Genomic DNA, 19,514 nt, shown 5'->3' on the forward strand with positions numbered 1-19,514 from the left:
GAAGGAATGACACTGCCAAAAATCTTCACACTAAAGGAACTCTTGGAAGTATTTCACAACTTTGGAACACAAAGGGTAAAATTTTGGAAGCTGATCCAAACTTAGAAACATGACAATTTGCCAAGGCACAGAAAAGATGCTCACTCTGTATAAGTTATACAGAGAGGCAGACATGCTTGACGTTATTTTCTAGATGTTTTTGAAAAAAAAAAAAAAAAAACTTGAATTTTCAATGTTTCTAATGTTATAAGTTATACTGTACTACATAAATGTTTTACTATTTTCATTTCCCAATACATTTATAACTGACAGTTTGTTTTTATACTGTCATTTATAACATTTATAACAGAGTTTGATTTGAGCAAAATTTTTAAAGGCCATGGAACAACTGTATCTTTTTAATTAATTTTATTTATCGCTGCGTTGGGTCTTTGTTGCTGCATGCTGGCTTTCTCTAGCTGTGGGGAGCGGGGGCTACTCTTCGTCGCAGTGCATGGGCTTCTCGTTGCAGTGGCTTCTCTTGTTGTGGAGCACTGGGCTCTACGCGCGTGGGTTTCAGTAGTTGTGGCACGCGGGCTTAGTTGCTCTGCGACATGTGGGATCCTCCTGGACCAGGGCTCAAACCCATGTCCCCTGCATTGGCAGGCGGATTCTTAACCACTGCGTCACCAGGGAATCCCCAATGGTATCTTTCCCATTGATACTAAGATTGCTCTGTATGGTTTCAGCTTGCATGGACATATATGCAGTAATTCACTACTGTACAAAGTGAGGACTGCCTGTATTTGGTCCCAATTTCTTCACATCCTCACCAACACATTATCTGTCTTTTTGAAAATAGCCATCCTTGTGGGTATGAAGTGGTATCTCATTGTGGTTTTGATTTGTGTTTCCCTAATGACTAATGCACATCTTTTCATATACTTACTGGTAATTTGTACATCTTCTTTGGAGAAAAATCTGTTCAAATCTTTTGCCCATTTTCAAATTTATTTATTTATTTATTTTTGACTGCATTGGGTCTTCATTGCTGTGTGCCTGATTTCTCTAGTTAAGGCAAGTGGGGGCTACTCTTCATTGCAGTGTGTGGGCCTCTCATTGCAATGGCTTCTCTTGTTGTGGAGCCAGGGCTCTAGGTGCGTGGGCTTCAGTAGTTGTGGCACGTAGGCTCAGTAGTTGTGGTGCACAGGCTTAGTTGCTCCGCAGCATGTGGGATCTTCCCGGACCAGGGCTCGAACCTGTGTCCCCAGCATTGGCAGGCGGAGTCTTAACCATTGCGGCACCAGGGAAGCCTCCATTTTTAAATTAGGTTCATTTCTTTAATTTTCATCTGAATCTATTTGTTAACTCAGGTGATTATTTAAAAAGTAGGTGAGTTAAGCCCATCTATGTTTGTTGATTGGTCTGAATTTTTTTATATTGTTTCACTATGTAGTTTATTTTCTTTGCCTCCCCCCCCTTTTGATATTGTGTGTAGTTCTAGTTGTAAACTTTATTCTGATTTTATATAATACTCTCAGTACTCTTTCTTTAAATTCTCTGTTGCTTCCCTAATATGTAAGCAATTTTGAAACTACCTCTTACTGCCCCTTCTATGTAGCTGCTAGCTTTATCCTATTGTCAGTTTGTGTAGTTTTTATTTCTTGATTTCTCAGCTTCAAGTGCTATCTTTTTACTTCTATGTAATGCTCTGGACGCACAGGCTCAGCGGCATGTGGGATCCTCCAAGACCGGGACACGAATCCGTGTCCCCTGCATCGGCAGGCGGACTCCCAACCACTGCGCCACCAGGGAAGCCCTCAGTGAGCTTATTTAACTTTCCACCTACTCATCCCTTTGCTCCCATTTTTTGTTGGTTGTAATAATTTTGCATTATTTTGATAATGTAAAATTATCTGATTTTGGCTTATTCCCACCCCCATCTGTAATCTTAATTCTTACAGTTGAACATATGCATATATATGTAAAATATGCATCTTAAAAATTATTTACTGATAGACTGTATGGTCAAAATGTTTGGAGACCATTACACTAAATACCTATGTCTTTTAAAGAATTTGTCTGGGCTGACAAAGATAACTTTTAGCTATAGCTCCTTTCTAGGTATACTTTTTTATACTTCAAACCCAAATCCCCAAACATGAGAAGTCCCTTTTTTCTTTTTAAATATACACATATAAGATATTTTATTTCAAAAAGCACAGAACATTATACAAGTTTTAAATTTACATTTTGCAATAAAAGATATCAATATATGCATTATTTGTATCATGGATGGAATTTGAATCAGTGGTATAAATATGTGGCAGTCACTAAATATAGATCATCATCACAGTGAACCAAAATGCATAGTTGTTATGAAATGACAAATGACCACTAAAGGGTGAACTCAGCCCATACACCACGATAATAAATTAGTTATACAGATATATGTTTTTCGTCACTGTATCATTAAAATTTCTGCTAGCCCCTCACCAAACATTCAAAAAACACAGTTTTGGAGCCATCCTGTTGAACCAGTTCCTCCACATACTACACTAAAGAAAATAAAGTGACTTTTTGCTCATTTTTAAGTAAACTTCATATGCTTAATTAAACTGTTTCCAATGATGAAGGCAAACAACTAGGATATTTGAATATAATTAGAAATCCCTTGGGCTGGGGGCAGCACTGAGAGATGTATGTTCATCTACAGTGCAGAGATCTGAATCAATCTCAGGAAATGGAACTCAATAGGAAATGGGTTCTTTGGCAGTAAAGATCTGACTGGCCATTGCAGGACAGTCCCTCTGGCAGCTTGAGAGCTTAACCGTAGAATTTATGAAGTGGATAGAAAAAGGTTAGAAATAAAAAATCAATTTATCTTTGCTAAACTGGGACCAATCAATTAGGGCAGAAGTCAGCATCTTCTGTTGCCTAGGCTGGCTCAGACTTCCCAGTCAGACAATCCACCCAACAAAATTATATAAGAAGTAAAAGGAAATGTTATAATCATTTAATCATACTGGCAAATTTGACAAACCGAATACTGAAATTTGTAATCCTCACCCATCAATAGTTAGAAACTGTTTATTGGAGTTGTATCTATTTTCTGATACCTTCTGAATAATAATTATTCAGGTAGAAACATGATTGTGATTCTGATGCCTGTTCATGCCAATCCCTTATTGTAAAATCCAGAATTTCTTTACTTTACATAAGAATACCATAAAAATCTAACCCAAAATGTACATCATCAATCACTTTGCAAATATATTTTTATTTGCTTGCCTTTGCTGAGCAAAAAGAAGGTAGGAAAACATTTATACACATACATGACCATGGTCACCAAAGGCAAAATAAGACGGTCTTTGAATGTATCTTTCGAACTCCTAACATTACCCCAGAGACAACAGAAGCTAAAATATAAGATTTCAATCTATCTTCTGCCTGCTGTTTTATATCATAAGTTCTTGATATAAAAAGTTAAAGCCAAAAACCAAGAAGTCTATGCACAGATGCCGGAGAGCTCTGTTATTTATGAACAAGATGGCTCAACCACAGCATGTTTTAACAGGACACAGACTACTGACCACATGGCTTTTTTTGTTGGTTATACTATTCATATATCCAGAGTTTATGAAAAGTTTGCACACAGATAACAAATGAAGGATCTGTCTTACAAAGACACAGAATGTTACAGAACAGGCTTAAATCTGATTGTTCTAATTTACAGCTGCCATGATCCATTCATTGGGGGAATTTTCTTAGCTTCATTCTATAGATAGTTTACATCAGAACTGCATCAGGTTTCTGAGTCAAATAGAGTCATGTCACAATCAAGAGATAAGTGAACTTATTTGAAAAACTTGCCTTTGGAAAATGGAAAGTATAATTTCAAAATGCAATAAAGCTAATCCTCACCATCAGAGGTGAGGACTGCAGGCTTTGTTTCATCAGGGATAAATAATAAATACATTATCCTAACTCTTCTTGAGGTCTACAGTAGGAAAAAAAAAAGCTTTTCCACACTGGCAGAAATTTGCCTTAGAAATGGAAACTTTGTCCATATAGAAATATAGTTTAATTTCTGGCTGAAACAGTAAGTGGCACTTTAGGGGCATTTCCTTAAGAGAGAAATTATAAAATTTTTACTTTTTGGAAAACTTTCTCAATTGAAGTACACTGCATGGTTTCTGAATTTCTCTTTAGCTGCAAGGAAGACTAACACAGATTATTAAATCTTGTCAGTGATCCATTAGCTAAATTAAATTTGGGGGGGAAACACCAAATACAAATTGTAGAAGAGTCAACCAACATATAAGAATGCCCACAACTGCTTGATGTGACTTCATTTATCAGGTGGATGAAGTGAAGTGGGACAGATTACGAAGGGAAATAAGTTTTCTGGAACTATTAGCAGAATCAGACACTTGGGGGTGAAGAAGCATTTCTTTAGTGTTCTGGAACATAAAATAGATTAATCTATGTCTTTTTTTTTTTTGCTTTAAGCATATGTTCATTAATTGAAAGAAATATTCCATTAAGGAATATTTTATTGATGTATGTGAATCTGGACATGGAGCAAAAGACCCTCCAACCCTTCCCCAGCCCTCAATAAGGTCTCCATAATTTTGAATCAGTCTTCATTACTGTCTTCATTCGTGATTCTCCCCAGGCAGAGTTGGAGCTCACAGTAACTGCCAGTTGAATCCGAATAACATCTGATTAGTTTCCTGGCTCCTAGCAATCTCTTCTATGATGCAGTGTTGCTGCCACACCAAATGGAGCTTCCGATACCGCTCACGAGATAAATGAAGGGGGTTGCCCCTCCTTCAGGGGGAGAAAAAAACATGTAAGCTTGAATCAAATAACTACTACATCTTTATTGTTTAAATTAGTCTGAACTTTTGAGATGTTCTTGGAACTGGGAAGGAATCACCAGGACAAGGTTTTAAAAGGTATATTTTCCCTTCACCACTGATCACTATAAACTCGATAAGTTACTTAGCTAATGAAGAAGAAACTTACTCCTTGATTATTCAGAAAAATAGGTCAAGTATACCATGGGCATTATGGGATCCCATTTAAATGGCTAGAAAGGTTTATAACTTGAAGCAGTTCTATTCTTTTTAGAGTGGTTAGCCTGAGTAGGTCTTTAATGGCTTTCTGGCCTCTTATAGTTTATCCAGCTTTGATTTCTGATCTTTGGACGGTAGAGGTTAGGTCTGAGGTGTAACACTAAGCCCTCAAATTATACGCTGCTCCTCAGAAATACTTAGTTATTATTGTCTTTATGACACAACAAACTTGCTGGTGATTAGCAAGTACTTAAATAAAATTACTCCACACCAATTCTAAGGTTGCACAGTTTGTAACACTGTATAACAGCTAATCCAAAATGACTGAAGTCTGGCTGTTGCCAATGATGGAGAACTGTGAGACTCTCATCCCTGGGGCACTAACATGTCTCAGCTGGTTAGGTATTTTCATATTGCCTAACTAACTTAAAAATTCTGCTTCTTTGTACCTTTCTGGAACAACACAGGCCTCTTATCCTCAATCATTAACTACTTCCACCACCCACCTTTTTCTTCCTGAATCCAAAGACTTTCTCTATACAGGTCAAAAGCTGTTACAATAAAAACAAATCTCCGTATGAACAAAGAGGTTCTAAGCCTCATCCAATAAGCCGATTCATTCTGAATAATATATTGGGATGATGAAAAAGTTCGGATTTTTCCGTTAAGATGTTACAAAAATCCCGAACAAACTTTTTTGGCCAACCCAAAATTTCAAAAGAACAAACTTTTAGTTAAACAAAAAGAGCTTATGGTAAGGGGATCTAATCTTTAACTATATGTACTTTTGGGACCATTGTGGCCTTACCTCCTTTTTCTCATACCCATGAGTGGTACTCCAGTTCCTAACACCAGTGAAGGATACAGAAAATTACAGGATTCTAAGCATTTTTGCTAATGTTTAAAAGCAAAGAAGGCTGACATAGCTGGCTAATAAAAAGTTTCAAGTATTGCAATGGAAACAATGAATATCCATTTTAAACCAAACTCTCTCACTGGATACTACAGATTTCTTTCTTTTATACATCAGCGTCAATTAAACCTTCTAAGTAATTCTGAAGAAAGGTTGATTAAAAATAATAGAGCATTCAAACATTAGGATGGCGGGGGTCTAAAAATTTTGGAGAAGCACAAACTTGTTGAAAATTATGTGTTACATTTAGGATGGCATCATATTTAATATTTTCAATTTATAGCTATTTAAAAATATCTCTCAGTATTAGCTTTTGTGTTTAAAGAGCTGCCACCATCCATGTACAATAATGTGAGTAAAATTTTAAAAACTTACTTCAGGCCAGGGTCTGTTTCTCCATATTCATCCAAATAAGGGGCTGGATAGGCACAGCCTCTGGCTTTACCTTCAACCAGGACTACTCTACATTCTCTGATTCTAAGGGACAAAACAACCAACAGAAATATTACTAAGTGCATGTATGCAAATGACAGGCACTGTGTCAAAGTTAATCTAGAGAAAAGACATGGTATCTGTTAAGAATTCAGTATAAAGACAATATAGACAAACAGACTAAATCGTGTTTTGTCTAAATAAAAGAGAATGAACATTGCTATTTTTGTTGAAGCTATGGGAAAGGATCAATGGACTTAGGGAAATGGGATCAGTCAGTAATACTGACTAAATATACTGAAGAGAGGAAGGAGACTGTCCTATGTGAACCATAGGTACCCTGGAAGATGGTGGCTGGGGTTGTTTCTGTTCTATTTCCTGACCTATGACCTGGAGCGGGGGAGGGAGCTTAACAGAAGAATAGAACCACATCTCCTAGTCTGATAACCCTGGGCCAGAAAGAAGGTCATCTATGGAAGTGTCGAGCCTTTTCTGGTTAGAGCCAGCCTCCAACAGTGCACATTATGAAGAACCACTGTAACCCTGAAGGTACTTGGGACTCTTACAGCAGAGAAATGGAAAAATAAAAAATAATGTTCGTGTACATAAGAGATAAGTACTCTAGAGAGAAATTATAAAATAAACAGTTGGAATAGGTAGTGGGTTTAATCGCTGTAGGTACCCTAGAAGAAAATAGGTGTTTGGGCTTTGCTTGCATACACTTATTCTCCTTGTTCCAACAGATGCTGATTGGCAGTGATTACATATTCCCTAGTGAGTGAGATGTTTGGGTTTATGTAAACAGAAACTAGATTACATGGGGAGAATGGAAAGAAAGAGCACATGCATCCACTTTGAATTTTTTCTCTCTCTCAGGAAACTTGCACTCTTCTTTCATAAATATGAGAGACTATTGGTCTGTTCTCAGTCATTTGCTAAGACACCAGGGAAAACAATGGTTGGTTGGTAGAAGAAGTGAAGCAAATTAAAACATTCAAAGGACAACATAAAGTAACAATGTACATGTCCTTTGAAAATACAAGTTTTAGGACTCTAAACTCTTTCACTATACCTGATTTTTACACAATACCAGAGTAATCAATATAAAGCCTATCATATTTCACGTTTCCATTTTTTTTTACCATCTTTATTGGAGTGTAATTGCTTTACAATGTGTTAGTTTCTGCTGTATAACAAAGTGAAGCAGCTATACGTATACATATATCCCCATATCCCCTCCCTCTTGCATCTCCCTCCTACCCTCCCTATCCCAACCCTCTAGGTGGTCACAAAGCACCGAGCTGATCTCCCTGTGCTATGCGGCGGCTGCTTCCTACTACCTATCTATTTTACATTTGGTAGTGTATATATGTCAATGCTACTCTCTCACACTTCATCCCAGCTTACCCTTCCCCCTCCCTGTGTCCTCAAGTCCATTCTCCACCTCTGCATCTTTATTCCTGTCCTGCCCCTAGGTTCATTAGAACCTTTTTTTCCTTAAAGATTCCATATATATGTGTTAGTGTATGGTATTTGTTTTTCTCTTTCTGACTTACTTCACTCTGTATGACAGACTATAGGTCCATCCACCTCAATACAAATAACTCAGTTTCATTTCAAGTCTACCATATTTAAGGTTTTCCACAAATAATGAAAATGTGAACAGATTCCAATTTTTAACTCCTTATTTTTCAAACTACTTACTTCATATTTTTTAAACTATTATTTACATTTGAGAAGATACTTAAGTATCTTTTCAAATGCAATTGCATGTGAATAACAGGTCTATGCTCTAACTTCTGAGAGATCATATCCTATCAACATACTGTCCTGCCATGATGGCCTCCAGACTGGATTCAGATTCCCTACATTCATTATGAAGCTTCCTACTTACTTTAGGAAAATGCAGACTCCAGCTCCACAGTGAAGGGCATGAAAAATGCAAGCTCCCACCTCTTCTCCATTCACAATTTCTTGGCAGCAAATGTTCTGAGAACACAGTATGGCTCCGCAGAAAAGACAGAGGACAGGGTGCTTTCGCTCGTCATCTGCAGACCGTGGGCACCTCAAAAGGGAAGAAAACATTCAGTATGGTGGAGAAATAATAAAAGCATGATATAATCAGTTAGCAGTGTTTTAGATGTATTAGCAGTGTTTTCATCACTGGCTGCTTTGCAGCGAAGAAAGCTCTTAAAACACAAGGAAACATTTAATTAGATGATTCCTTTTTAATACTTTTCCTTAAGAAGATAACAAAAAGTCTTCTGATTAATTCATAGTAAGAAAATTTATTTTTAAATATGCAGTGTTCTGCGAATTCCCACAAAGTGTGGCACTTAAATATGCCTTGAGATTGAGATGCATTTAGAGAATCCAGTCTTCATCTGACACGACCAATTTACAGTCAGCTCCCCCTCTGGATTGGTTTAGTCAATCTTGTGTCTCAATGTTGGAGCAATGACCTTGAAGGTATACAATTACTGTTGTTGTTTTAACCACAATTTTCAGTAAGGGTTTAAACACATTTCCCCCACTTCTTTGAAGTATTGAGATCTTTAGGGTTGAAAGGGGAGACTGCAGTCTTTGAGCTGACGCACCTTTCCACCTGTGAAACACAGCCAAGTCTTGGGAAAGAAAAAGTGACAAAGTTTACTTGTTTGAACCAAGTAGTACTATGAGATCTGGCCATTTGACACAGTGGCATGCTAGAGCCTTGCTATAATGCCCCCAAGAGGGGTATCACTCTCTGAATTAAAGTGATAATGGCTATCTTTGTAAAAGGAGCTTCTTATACTCCTATCTCTGCTGTATAATGGACATAAAGCAAGCATCAATTTGGACAGAAAAAAATAAATGCAACCCCAGGAGAGAGCCATTGATGTCCACAATTGGGTCAGAATAAAGAGCACCAAAACAAATCTCTAATATGGTATTAACAGTTTATTCTCTGATGCCCACTTTCTTAGGCAAGATAAGAAAATCACTATTCTCTACACACGAGCAGAGGGACTCCCTGCATAGGTATTCCATTCCTGTCTCCTGTAGATGAGAGGGTTATTTTCACTCCCTGGGTGTTGCTCTTTTTGGATAAAGCCAACATCTTCTTTAACTTTTAGCACAGGATGGCTGAGTCCCATCCTATAGAGGAAAATGGGAGTGATGCCCCTGAAATACAGTACTGACCAGCCACCCTCCTACACTAGAGATGACTCAGTCTTAATGGAAACTAGTAGTAACAATAAAACTGGAAGAGAGCATAAGATTTATTATTATTTTTACTTGAAACCAGTAAGTACTAATATCATTCAGGAGCATCGTCACTGTGATTAATGATTAACACTCTTCTCAGAGCCAACAGCATGATACCCTTGAATGACTAGAAAACAATATCTATTCACAGGGTATCTGTGATACCAATGCAGCCCCAAGATTAGGAAAATCACTGAATTTGGAGCTGGACGCAGTCTCTGAAATCATCCAGCTAATTTTTGGAGGGCTGAGAGGTAAAGTGATTCAGTCACTTCTTTAGTTGGCTGACCTTAATCTGCCTGAGACAAGCAGCAAGGGAGCTGAAATTGAGGTCAATTCTAACTGGTAATAGAGGCTGAACTATGGGCTGCCCAAGCCCCTGATGGGCCAGTTAAACCCCCTGGCTTTGTGGCTCAAAGCAATGGTTATAACTAAATAAGAGAATTTCCTTAGTCATTCTGTAGGGTGGTGATTCTCAGAGTGGGCCAAAGAAGGGCTCTTCAAGCCCTTAAGATGACCCTGAAATGCAATCTCTCCTTTTGAGTCCTTCAAATGACAGCAAGTTATTTAACATATAGTTATAAAGACTAAGTCACCTTATAGATCAAGGCAGTTAACTGGAATTATTAATTAGTATCCTTAAATTTGAGAGTTAGTTGTGTTTACTGAGAGCTCTAATTAAGTTTAGTAAGAAGTTTAGCTGTTGCACAAAGCTCAGGAACATTACAAAACGCCTAACTGAGCTTTGGAATTTCTGTAATTTGGGAAAACAATGCCTTGTCACCAGTACATTATCAACGGAGTCTTGAATAGGCTTTGATTTTCAAGCTACTGAGATTCTTGCCTTTTAATTACTAGTTACTGCTAGTTCCACGTCATCATTATCAGTTTGGTTTGCTATGGGTGATGTGTGATGCTACTGGATTGTCAAGGATACAGAACTACATCAATAATAATTTTGTCTTATTATTTTCAAGATGATGCATTGTGATTCAAATATGAAATATTCACAAACCAATGGCTGAAGCAGATACAAATATGATTTCTCCATTCAGTGACATTTCACTGGTGGTGGTGCTGCTCATTAATTTATGCTATTCAAATAAATTGCATCATATTACAGAACGCAAAACAAAAATTACTGTTAACCTTATTGAACATAATTTTATCACAGAGCATCATGAGTTTAAGCTCATGTTGTTCTCTTATAAAGGTAATTCATACATGGTATTAGCAATGAGCACAATGTAACTTGTTTTTATTGCTTCTCACTCGTCTTTATCAGCCAGTATTTTTTTGATTTGAAAGTGATCAGTGAAAGGGAAGATGAAGATAAAAGGAAGTTTAGGAAACACTGCTTTAGAGTAGTGTTTAATCTGATTGAGGTAGGAGGAACATGGTGCCAGAAAAGGCTAAGGGGCTAAAAGGCTATTCCTCTTTCCAGTACCCAGGCTTGCACTTTGAGTCACAATGTTATCTGTTTGACTGTTACAATGAGCTTCCATATAAGATTGTGTTTGGGAAAAAAAAGTGTTCTTCAGTGTCATTTCAGTGAATGAATGTGGTCACCACACTGTAATGCATGTAAAACAGTGTTTAAAGACACATGTATAAAAGATATTTCTAAGACTGCTACTTGCTTGGGAAGTTGAGAACAGTGAGGTTCCTGTACCAGAACAACTACTGATCTGGCAAGAACTGTCTGAAGCAATTATTCTGGGAACTCAGAGTCAGGACAAACACTTGCAGTGTCCAGAGGAGTGCTTGACAAAAATGAGGCTAGTAAATTTCAGTGAATTTTGGCATTCTGTGTAGTGGTTACCATCCCTTATCCCCCAGCCCCACAGCAGGTAGCTATGGGCGTGGCTGCCCACAATCCTGGTGCAGCATGCTGGTGCCAAGGTGGGCAAGAGGGACCTTGTGTTCAAAAATTAGGGTTGTATGTTTAGTTTTGCCTGGCAGTTCACTGAGGGGCTGGCACAGAAACTAACCATTGTTTCAGCTCCCGTGGGCTGAAGCAGCTTCCTTGGCGGTGATGGTAGTAGAGGGGAGTTAAAGAGGTAGATAGTCTTTATATCTTTTCTTCTCTCTTTTTTTTTTTTCTTATTGTGTCCAGGCATTTAAGGAAATCTCTGTCAGTTACTGGCTGACCACAGAGATAATGGAACAGAGACTTCAGTGAACACACAACGAATAGAGTCTTTGCAAAAATAGTTTGGAAAAGTCACTAAAACAAACAGATAACTACAGCCTTATCAAGCAACAATGGTAATTCCTGGGATGTGGTAAGAATCTGATTTCCAGAGTTATTATGTTACAATACTCAAAATGTCCCATTCTCAACAAAGCTTACAAAGAAACAGAAAAGTATGGCCCATTCACAGGAAACCAAAAAGAGACTGACAGAAATCATCCCTAAGGAAGCCCAGCCATGAGACATAATAAACAAAGACTTTAAATTAACTCTCCTAAATATGCTCTTTGAAAGAAACCATTAACAACAACAAAAAAAACCTAGTGGAAATCAGGAAAGTTGCAGGGTACAAGATCAACAGACAAAAATCGGTTGTGTTTAAATACACCAGCAGGGCTTCCCTGGTGGTGCAGTGGTTAAGAATCCGCCTCCCAATGCAGGGGACTCGGGGTTCGAGCCCTGGTCCAGGAAGATCCCACATGCCGCGGAGCAACTAAGCCCGTGCACTACAACTACTGAGCCTGCGCTCTAGAGCCCGCGAGCCACAACTACTGAAGCCCATGTGCCTAGAGCCCGTGCTCTGCAACAAGAGAAGCCACTGCAATGAGAAGCCCGTGCACCGCAACAAAGAGTAGCCCCTGCTCACCACAACTAGAGAAAGTCCGCGTGCAGCAACAAACACACAATGCAGCCAAAAATAAATACATACATACATACATACATACATACACCAGCAATGAACAATCCAAAAAGGAAATTAAGAAAACAATTTCATTTACAATAGCTTTCAAAAGAATAAAATACCTACGAATAAATATAATCAAGGAGGGAAAAGTCTTGTACGCTGAAAACTACAAAACATCACTGAATGAAATTCAAGCAGGCCTAAGTATAGAAGGCATCCATGTTCATGGACTGGAAGATTTAATATTGTTAAGAAGGCAACACTCTCCAAAGCAATCTATAGATTAATGCAATCTCTATTAAAATCCCAATTGCTCTTTTGCAGAAATGAAAAAGCCAATTCTCAAATTCCAATTTAATCGCAAAGGACCCGAAATAGTCACAACAATATTGAAAAAGAAAAAGTTGGAAAGCTCTCATGTTACAATTTCAAAGCTTACTACAAAGGTACAGTAATTAAAAAATGTGGTACTAGCATAAGGATAGACTTATAGACCAATGGAACAGAATTGAGAGTCCAGAAATAAACCCAAACATCTGTGACCAACTGATTTTCAAAGCAGGTGCCAAAACTATTTAATGAGGGAGAAAAAACAGTGTCCAAAAATGGTGCTGGGACAACTGGAAACCACATGGAAAAAAGAATGAAGTTGTACCTCTTACCTTATTCCAAAAATTAATTCAAAACAGATTCACATCCTAAATATGAGCTAAAACTATAAAATTATTTGGAAAAAACATGGGAATAAATCTTCATGATCTCAGATTTGGCAACAAATTCTTAGTTTTGATACCAAAAGCACAAGCAACAAAAGAAAGAAACATAAGATGGACTCATACATCAAAGGACACTATGAAGAATATGAAAACACAACTTATAGGAGGAAATATTTGCAAATTAAAATCTAATAAGGGTTTAATATCCAGAAAATAAAAAGAACTCTTACAACTCAACAACAAAAAAGATAGTCCAATTATAAAATGGGCTTGGGATTACCATATATACACTAATATGTATAAAATAGATAACTAATGAGAACCTGCTGTATAGCACAGGGAACTCCACTTCGCTGTACAGTAGAAACTAATACAACATTGTAAAACAACTATACCCCAATTAAAAAATAAAAAAATAAATGAAAAATAAATAAACAAAATGGGCAAAAAACTTGAACACATATTTCTCCAAAGAACATATACAAATCTGTAACAAGCACACAAAAAGATGTTCAACATCCTTGATCATTAAGGAAATGTATATCAAACCGCAGTGAGCTACCATTTTTCACCCACTGGGATCACTTTAATTAAAAAACAAACAAACAAACAAACGAGAAAATAAAAGGTGCTGGTGAGAATATGGAGAAATAGGAGCCCTCATACATTCTGGTGGGAATGTAAAATGGTGCAGCCATTGTGGAAGACAGTTTAATGGTTCCTCAAAATGTTAAACATAGGATTACCGTAATGACCCAGCATTCTACTCCTAGGTATATATACCCAAGAAAAATTAAAATATATGTCCTACCAGAAACTTGTACATGAATGTTTGTAGGAGCATTATTCATAATAGTCAAAAGAGGGAAACAACCTAAATGCCCACCAATGGATGAATAGATTAATGAACTTTGGTATATACATACAATGAAATATTATTTAGCCAAGAAAGGAATGAAGTACTGATACATCCTACAACTTGAATGAACCTCAAAGACATACTAAGTGAAGAAAGCCAGACACAAAAGGTCATAGATTGTATGATTCCTTTTATATAATATATCTAGAATAGGCAAATCCATGGAGACAGAAAGCAGATTATCAGTTACTACAGAATCGGGAAAGAGCGGGATGGAGAATGATTATTTAGTGGATGCAAGGTGTTTCCCTGGGGTGATCAAAGTTTTGAAATTAGAGAGAAACAGTGGTGGCACAACATTGGCAATACACTAAATGCCAATGAATTATACAAAATTGTATGTTATGTGATTTTCACCTCGATTAAAAAAAAAAGATTGAAAATCACTGTTACAGAGGATGCTCAGTGGTCACTTTTAAAAAAAGTTTGCTAGTGGTGGTGAGTTTGTAAGCTCAAAAAAGTTTTAAATATATATTTCTTCTTACCTGAAATGAGAAGCTTGATTTAGGAGGCAGCTATAGTCATCAGGAAGCTCTATCAAACTATTTCTTTTTCTAGGGTACCTAGAAATATAATTTAAATGGCAATTTTATTTTATGAGTAAATAAGCCCAGATCAAAAACAGACCAAATAACAGAAGGAAGAATGTTTTAAAAATAATGAAAGGAGGGGAATTCCCTGGTGGTCCAGTGGTTAGGACTCTGTGCTTCCACTGCAGGGGGCATGGGTTTGATCCCTGGTCTGGTCGGGGAACTAAGATCCCACAAGCCGTGTGACGTGGCCAAAAAAACAGTTTAAGGATTCATATTTGCAATCCATAGTAATTCCTACTGTTGACTAGATTAAGTCTAAACTTTTCAGCCTAGAATTCCAGATCTTTCATCAGCTGGTTTCCTCTCCAAACCCAACTCCTACTATCTCCTAAGACTAAATTGTTCTAGCTATATTTCTATACTGTCTAGGAAGGTAATATAAAGTAGTAGTTAAGAACACAGACTTTGAAATCAAACAGGCTCGGTTACATATCCTAAATTCTCTAACATCTGACAAGTCACTGAACCTAATCCTGTATTTCCTGGTCAGTAAACTGAGAATAAACATATATACTTTCTCAATCATAGGGCACACCCTCAATTTAGTAACATATTTCCGGGGTGGGGGGGGGTGGGTGAGGAGAGAAACATTAAATACTCATGTTGATTTAAGAAATGAATAGTATCAAGGAACCTCAAAGGGCTGTTGAGAACTCAATAAGATATTGAAGTGAAACATAATATACTTAGTACTTGTTACATGCGTGCAAATGTTATTCATTCTCACCATAGTAATATGACAAAAGCCTTGCATGCATGTCCTGGGGAAGGTCATCTGAATAACATGAAATTCTCTTCTCAAACCCCAGTCAATTCAAATTCTACTATAATCTCTTCTGTGTTCAGCTAAAAATTATCTCCTCTAAGACTAAACTTACATCATTAAGAATATTTACTCTTTACATTTTTATAGCATTAACAGTATATTCCATATATTATTATACTGTATCTCATTTATGTACATAATTAGACTATAAACTACCCATGACCAAAAGGTGTATGTATTGTATCTTTTAACTCTCTCAGAGTATTTTAGTTTAGTACCATGCTAGGGAAACAGTAGATGTCTAAAAGGCACACAGCGACTTCTGTGAGATTAATAGTGCTAAAATATGTACTCATATTTTAAACTCTTCTTTTCTTGGTGATGTGAATACTACTGCATCTGAGCACAGGAGGTGGATCTATAATCTCTAAATCACTAAAGTTGGGTTAAGTCTTAGGCAGCAGCATATGCACATCTAAGGAGAAGCTGAAAGGAACTCAAGGGGTGAAAACAGATGAGAAAAGAAGGTAGCAAATGCACACTGTCTCACAATGTTTGCTTTAGCCATAAAAAAAAAATTGTGCTGGTGTTAGTATTTAAGGCTGGGGTCAATTCCTCTGCTTGTTTATTGACGCAATGCAATTTGAATAAAAATCAGAGACTGTACATAATACAAACCAGGCCCTGGAGGGGACGCAAAGAAGATAAACATGCGGTTCTGGCCACTGTTGAGTTTACTGTTCAGTGATTTACAGTGTTGGCTGGGACACACATACACACACATGAACAGACACATATGAGAGGATGTGTTAGGATAGGCTTCAGGGAGAAGGTAACATTTAAAATGGTCCTTGAGGGGGACTTCCCTGGTGGCACAGTGGTTAAGAATCTGCCTGCCAATGCAGGGGACATGGGTTCAATCCCTGGTCTGGGAAGATTCTGCGTGCCACGGAGCAACTAAGCCCGTGCACCACAACAACTGAGCCTGTGGTCTAGAGCCCGTGAGCCACAACTACTCAGCCCACGTGCCACAACTACTGAAGCCCACGTGCTCTAGGGCCCACTGACGCAACTACTGAAGCCCACGCACCTAGAGCCTGTGCTCCGCAACAAGAGAAGCCACCGCAATGAGAAGCCTGCACACCACAACGAAGAGTAGCCCCTGCTCACCACAACTAGAGAAAGCCCGCGCACAGCAAGAAAGACCCAAGACAGCCAAAAAATATAAATAAATAAATAAATAAATAAATAAATAAAAACTGTCCTTGAGGAAGAGATGGATTTTGATTAAACCATAACTTAAGGGAGATGGGGGGCTGAAGAAAAGTTTTGCTGGGTAGTCTCTAAGCTTATAGAAAGGAAGAGATGGGGAGGAGGGAATAGTTCTATTTATATCTTTATTCTCAAAAGGAAAAAAAGTGGTTTATATGAATACTGTCACTACCCTCTCATTTTAATACACTAGCAGCTGCAAGAAGCCTTTTAACAGGTATGCACTAGCTTAAGGTGCTGGTGGTGTCAAACAATTTAAGAGAGAAAGGACAGCCACTCCAAGAAAAAAATCAACTGTACGAAGAATCGAATTTCCGGCAAAGACCTAACAGAAATGTAAGAAACAATGTGCTGAGAATGAAGACAACAGACTAGAAAGCATCCTCATCAACCAACTACTTTTGGAAACACAACTTGTAGATGGGGAAGGACTGAGAAGTAAAACCAACCTGACTATGGCGCTTTTTTGCTTCAGACAGTTTAGTAAGGCAGGGTCTGTACACCATCTATATGGGGAGCAGAGAGAAAAAGCAAATGGGTCATCACAACTTCAGTGGAATATTCATGGAGCCATCCTCTCCAAACCTCTCTGTCCCTTCTTTCCATGTGCCCTCTGCTAGACTTCTTTTACCTTATATCTTGTCCCCCTTTCTTCTCCCTTTCTTTTCTCCCCTTCTTTTTTCTGTCTATTTACCCCCCCTTTTATTAATTTCTTTTTTAAAAGGTTATCTATTACTAGAAAAACAGAAACCACTCTGAGTATTTTAACAAGAGGGAATTTAATACTAGGAATTGGAAATAAAGGTGACAGAAGGGCTGAGAAGCCAACCAGGAGTCAAATAAGGCAAGGCAACCCAAAGATTAGCCAATAACAGGAAGCTACTATCCTTCCCAGGCGGGAGGAACAAAATAATATTTTTTGAGTGGTTTTGTTGGAGCTCAGGGTCACTGGTGGATGCTAGAACTACAGTAGACTTGTCTGGTGGGAACTAGATGTTCTGACATCCAGTAGAACATCAGTAAAACTGACAGTAGCCATTGTCAGGGATGCCCCACAAGGCAGAGAGAGGTGGTCTAAACACAGGTTTCTCTCTTCCTCCTGACCTCCAATATCTTGCCAGTGCCTCCCACAGGCTGAAGCCAACAGACGAGGGAGACTGGGAAACATGGCCTACAGAGGTCAGTCCCCTGCCTTTCAGAGAAGACAATGAGGAAAGGCTCTGAGGCAAGCAGAGCCAGGAATGGTACAGACTTTGTTTCAAAGTTTGAATTTTTAACACTAAACTAAAATGGCAAGTTAAAAATGTATCGACTCCAACAATATAAAAGTAAAATTAGTATAACCTACTGTGATTGCATTCAACACAAAGCATGATACTGATTTTTTTTTGGATTCATTTTTATCACACTGAAAATCAGAATACCTCATGAGAAATGAGAAAACACAGAAAAGAACCCAAAAGAAGAGGTGAGAGCACAGAGAAAGGTGTCAGGAGATGGGCGGACATTCACACAAATCCTGACATGGGCATGCAGGGAAAAAGACACTGATCAAAGAAAAAGGAGAAAGAAAAAGGGTAGAAAATTGAAAAGACTAAAGGAAATCAAGGGTGTGATACTGTGACTGATAACATTAAAAAAGAGACAAGCCCCAAATGGAAGTTACTTGTGCTAAGCCCACGTCCATCAAACCAAGACTTAACACCTAAACCTAATTGCAGTTTCAACCTTCCCCAGAAGTGAAATCTTTACCCATCGGTCTGGAATTTCCTGGTCAGTAGCAGTGAGGTAATCTGCCTAACAGATCCTTTTGTCCCGCAAAGGAAGGTTACCTTGCCTGAAATAATCCTTTTCTCATTTATGACTTCCTTGTCCCACCTCCTTGCTGACTATAAAAGGCTCCTTTCTACTTGCTAGATGGGATGCTGCCCATTCATAAATCATTTAATAAAGCCAATTAGATCTTCAAACTTAATTTTTTTAACAATAATAAATATATTTGGTCTCTGACCCAGTTCCTGGCACAGACTGACTCAGCACAACTTCAGCACTGAGCTTCCAAAACCCTTGGAATTTCCGAAGTGATGTGAGTGAAAAAGTGTCTTTTGTTATGTTAACAAAGTGGCTTTTGAACAAAAGGATGAGGGCTGGTAGCCAGGAGAACTAACCATTGACTAGAGGGTTGGAACTTTCAGCCACTCCTTACCCACCAGCCTCTGGGGAGGGAAGAGGGGTGGAGGATGAATCAGTCGCCAACGGCCAATGGTTTACTCAATCACGCTTATGTAATAAAGCTTCCATAAAACCTCTAAAGGACAGGATTTGGAGAGCTTCCAGGTTGGTGAACACGTGTCGATTCAGGGAGAGTGGTGTGCTCAGAGATAGAGTGTGGAAGTTCTGCTCCCTTTTCCTCATACCTTGCCCTATGTGTCTCTTCCATCTGGCTGGCCCTGAGTTATATCCTTTGATAAAAAACTGATGATCTAGTAAGTAAAACGTTTCTGTGAGTTCTGTGAGCTGCTCTACAGACTAATCAAACTATAGTCTTTTGGTGAGCACAGGTGACAACCTGGACTGTGACTGGCTCTTTCTGAAGTATGTGGAGGTGGGGTCGTCAGTTTTATGGACTGAGCCCTTAACCCATGGAATCTGACAGCATCTCCAGGAAGACAGCATCAGGATTGAGCTGAATAGCAGGACACCCAGATGATGTTG

The 19,514-nt window shown here is 38.3% G+C and overlaps 1 protein-coding gene across 5 annotated transcripts in view; it reads right to left on the reverse strand.

The window, feature by feature from the left end:
• Window positions 1–2,013: 2,013 nt before the first annotated feature.
• UBR1 (ubiquitin protein ligase E3 component n-recognin 1) overlaps window positions 2,014–19,514 on the reverse strand; it is a 167,885-nt gene continuing 150,384 nt past the window's right edge. For 3 of the 5 annotated variants that reach the window (XM_079915120.1, XM_079915123.1, XM_079915124.1), the window contains 5 exons: window positions 17,249–17,305; window positions 14,654–14,731; window positions 8,300–8,470; window positions 6,349–6,450; window positions 2,014–4,812 (listed from right to left, as the gene is read on the reverse strand). In XM_079915120.1, the coding sequence (XP_079771246.1) occupies window positions 4,671–4,812; window positions 6,349–6,450; window positions 8,300–8,470; window positions 14,654–14,731; window positions 17,249–17,305 (550 nt within the window). In that variant the 3' untranslated portion in view covers window positions 2,014–4,670. The remainder of the gene's footprint in view (window positions 4,813–6,348; window positions 6,451–8,299; window positions 8,471–14,653; window positions 14,732–17,248; window positions 17,306–19,514) is intronic. The other 2 variants (XM_079915121.1, XM_079915122.1) reach the window with 2 other exon arrangements.

Source organism: Stenella coeruleoalba, assembly GCF_951394435.1.
Source record: "Stenella coeruleoalba genome assembly, chromosome: 2".
NCBI lineage: Eukaryota > Metazoa > Chordata > Mammalia > Artiodactyla > Delphinidae > Stenella > Stenella coeruleoalba.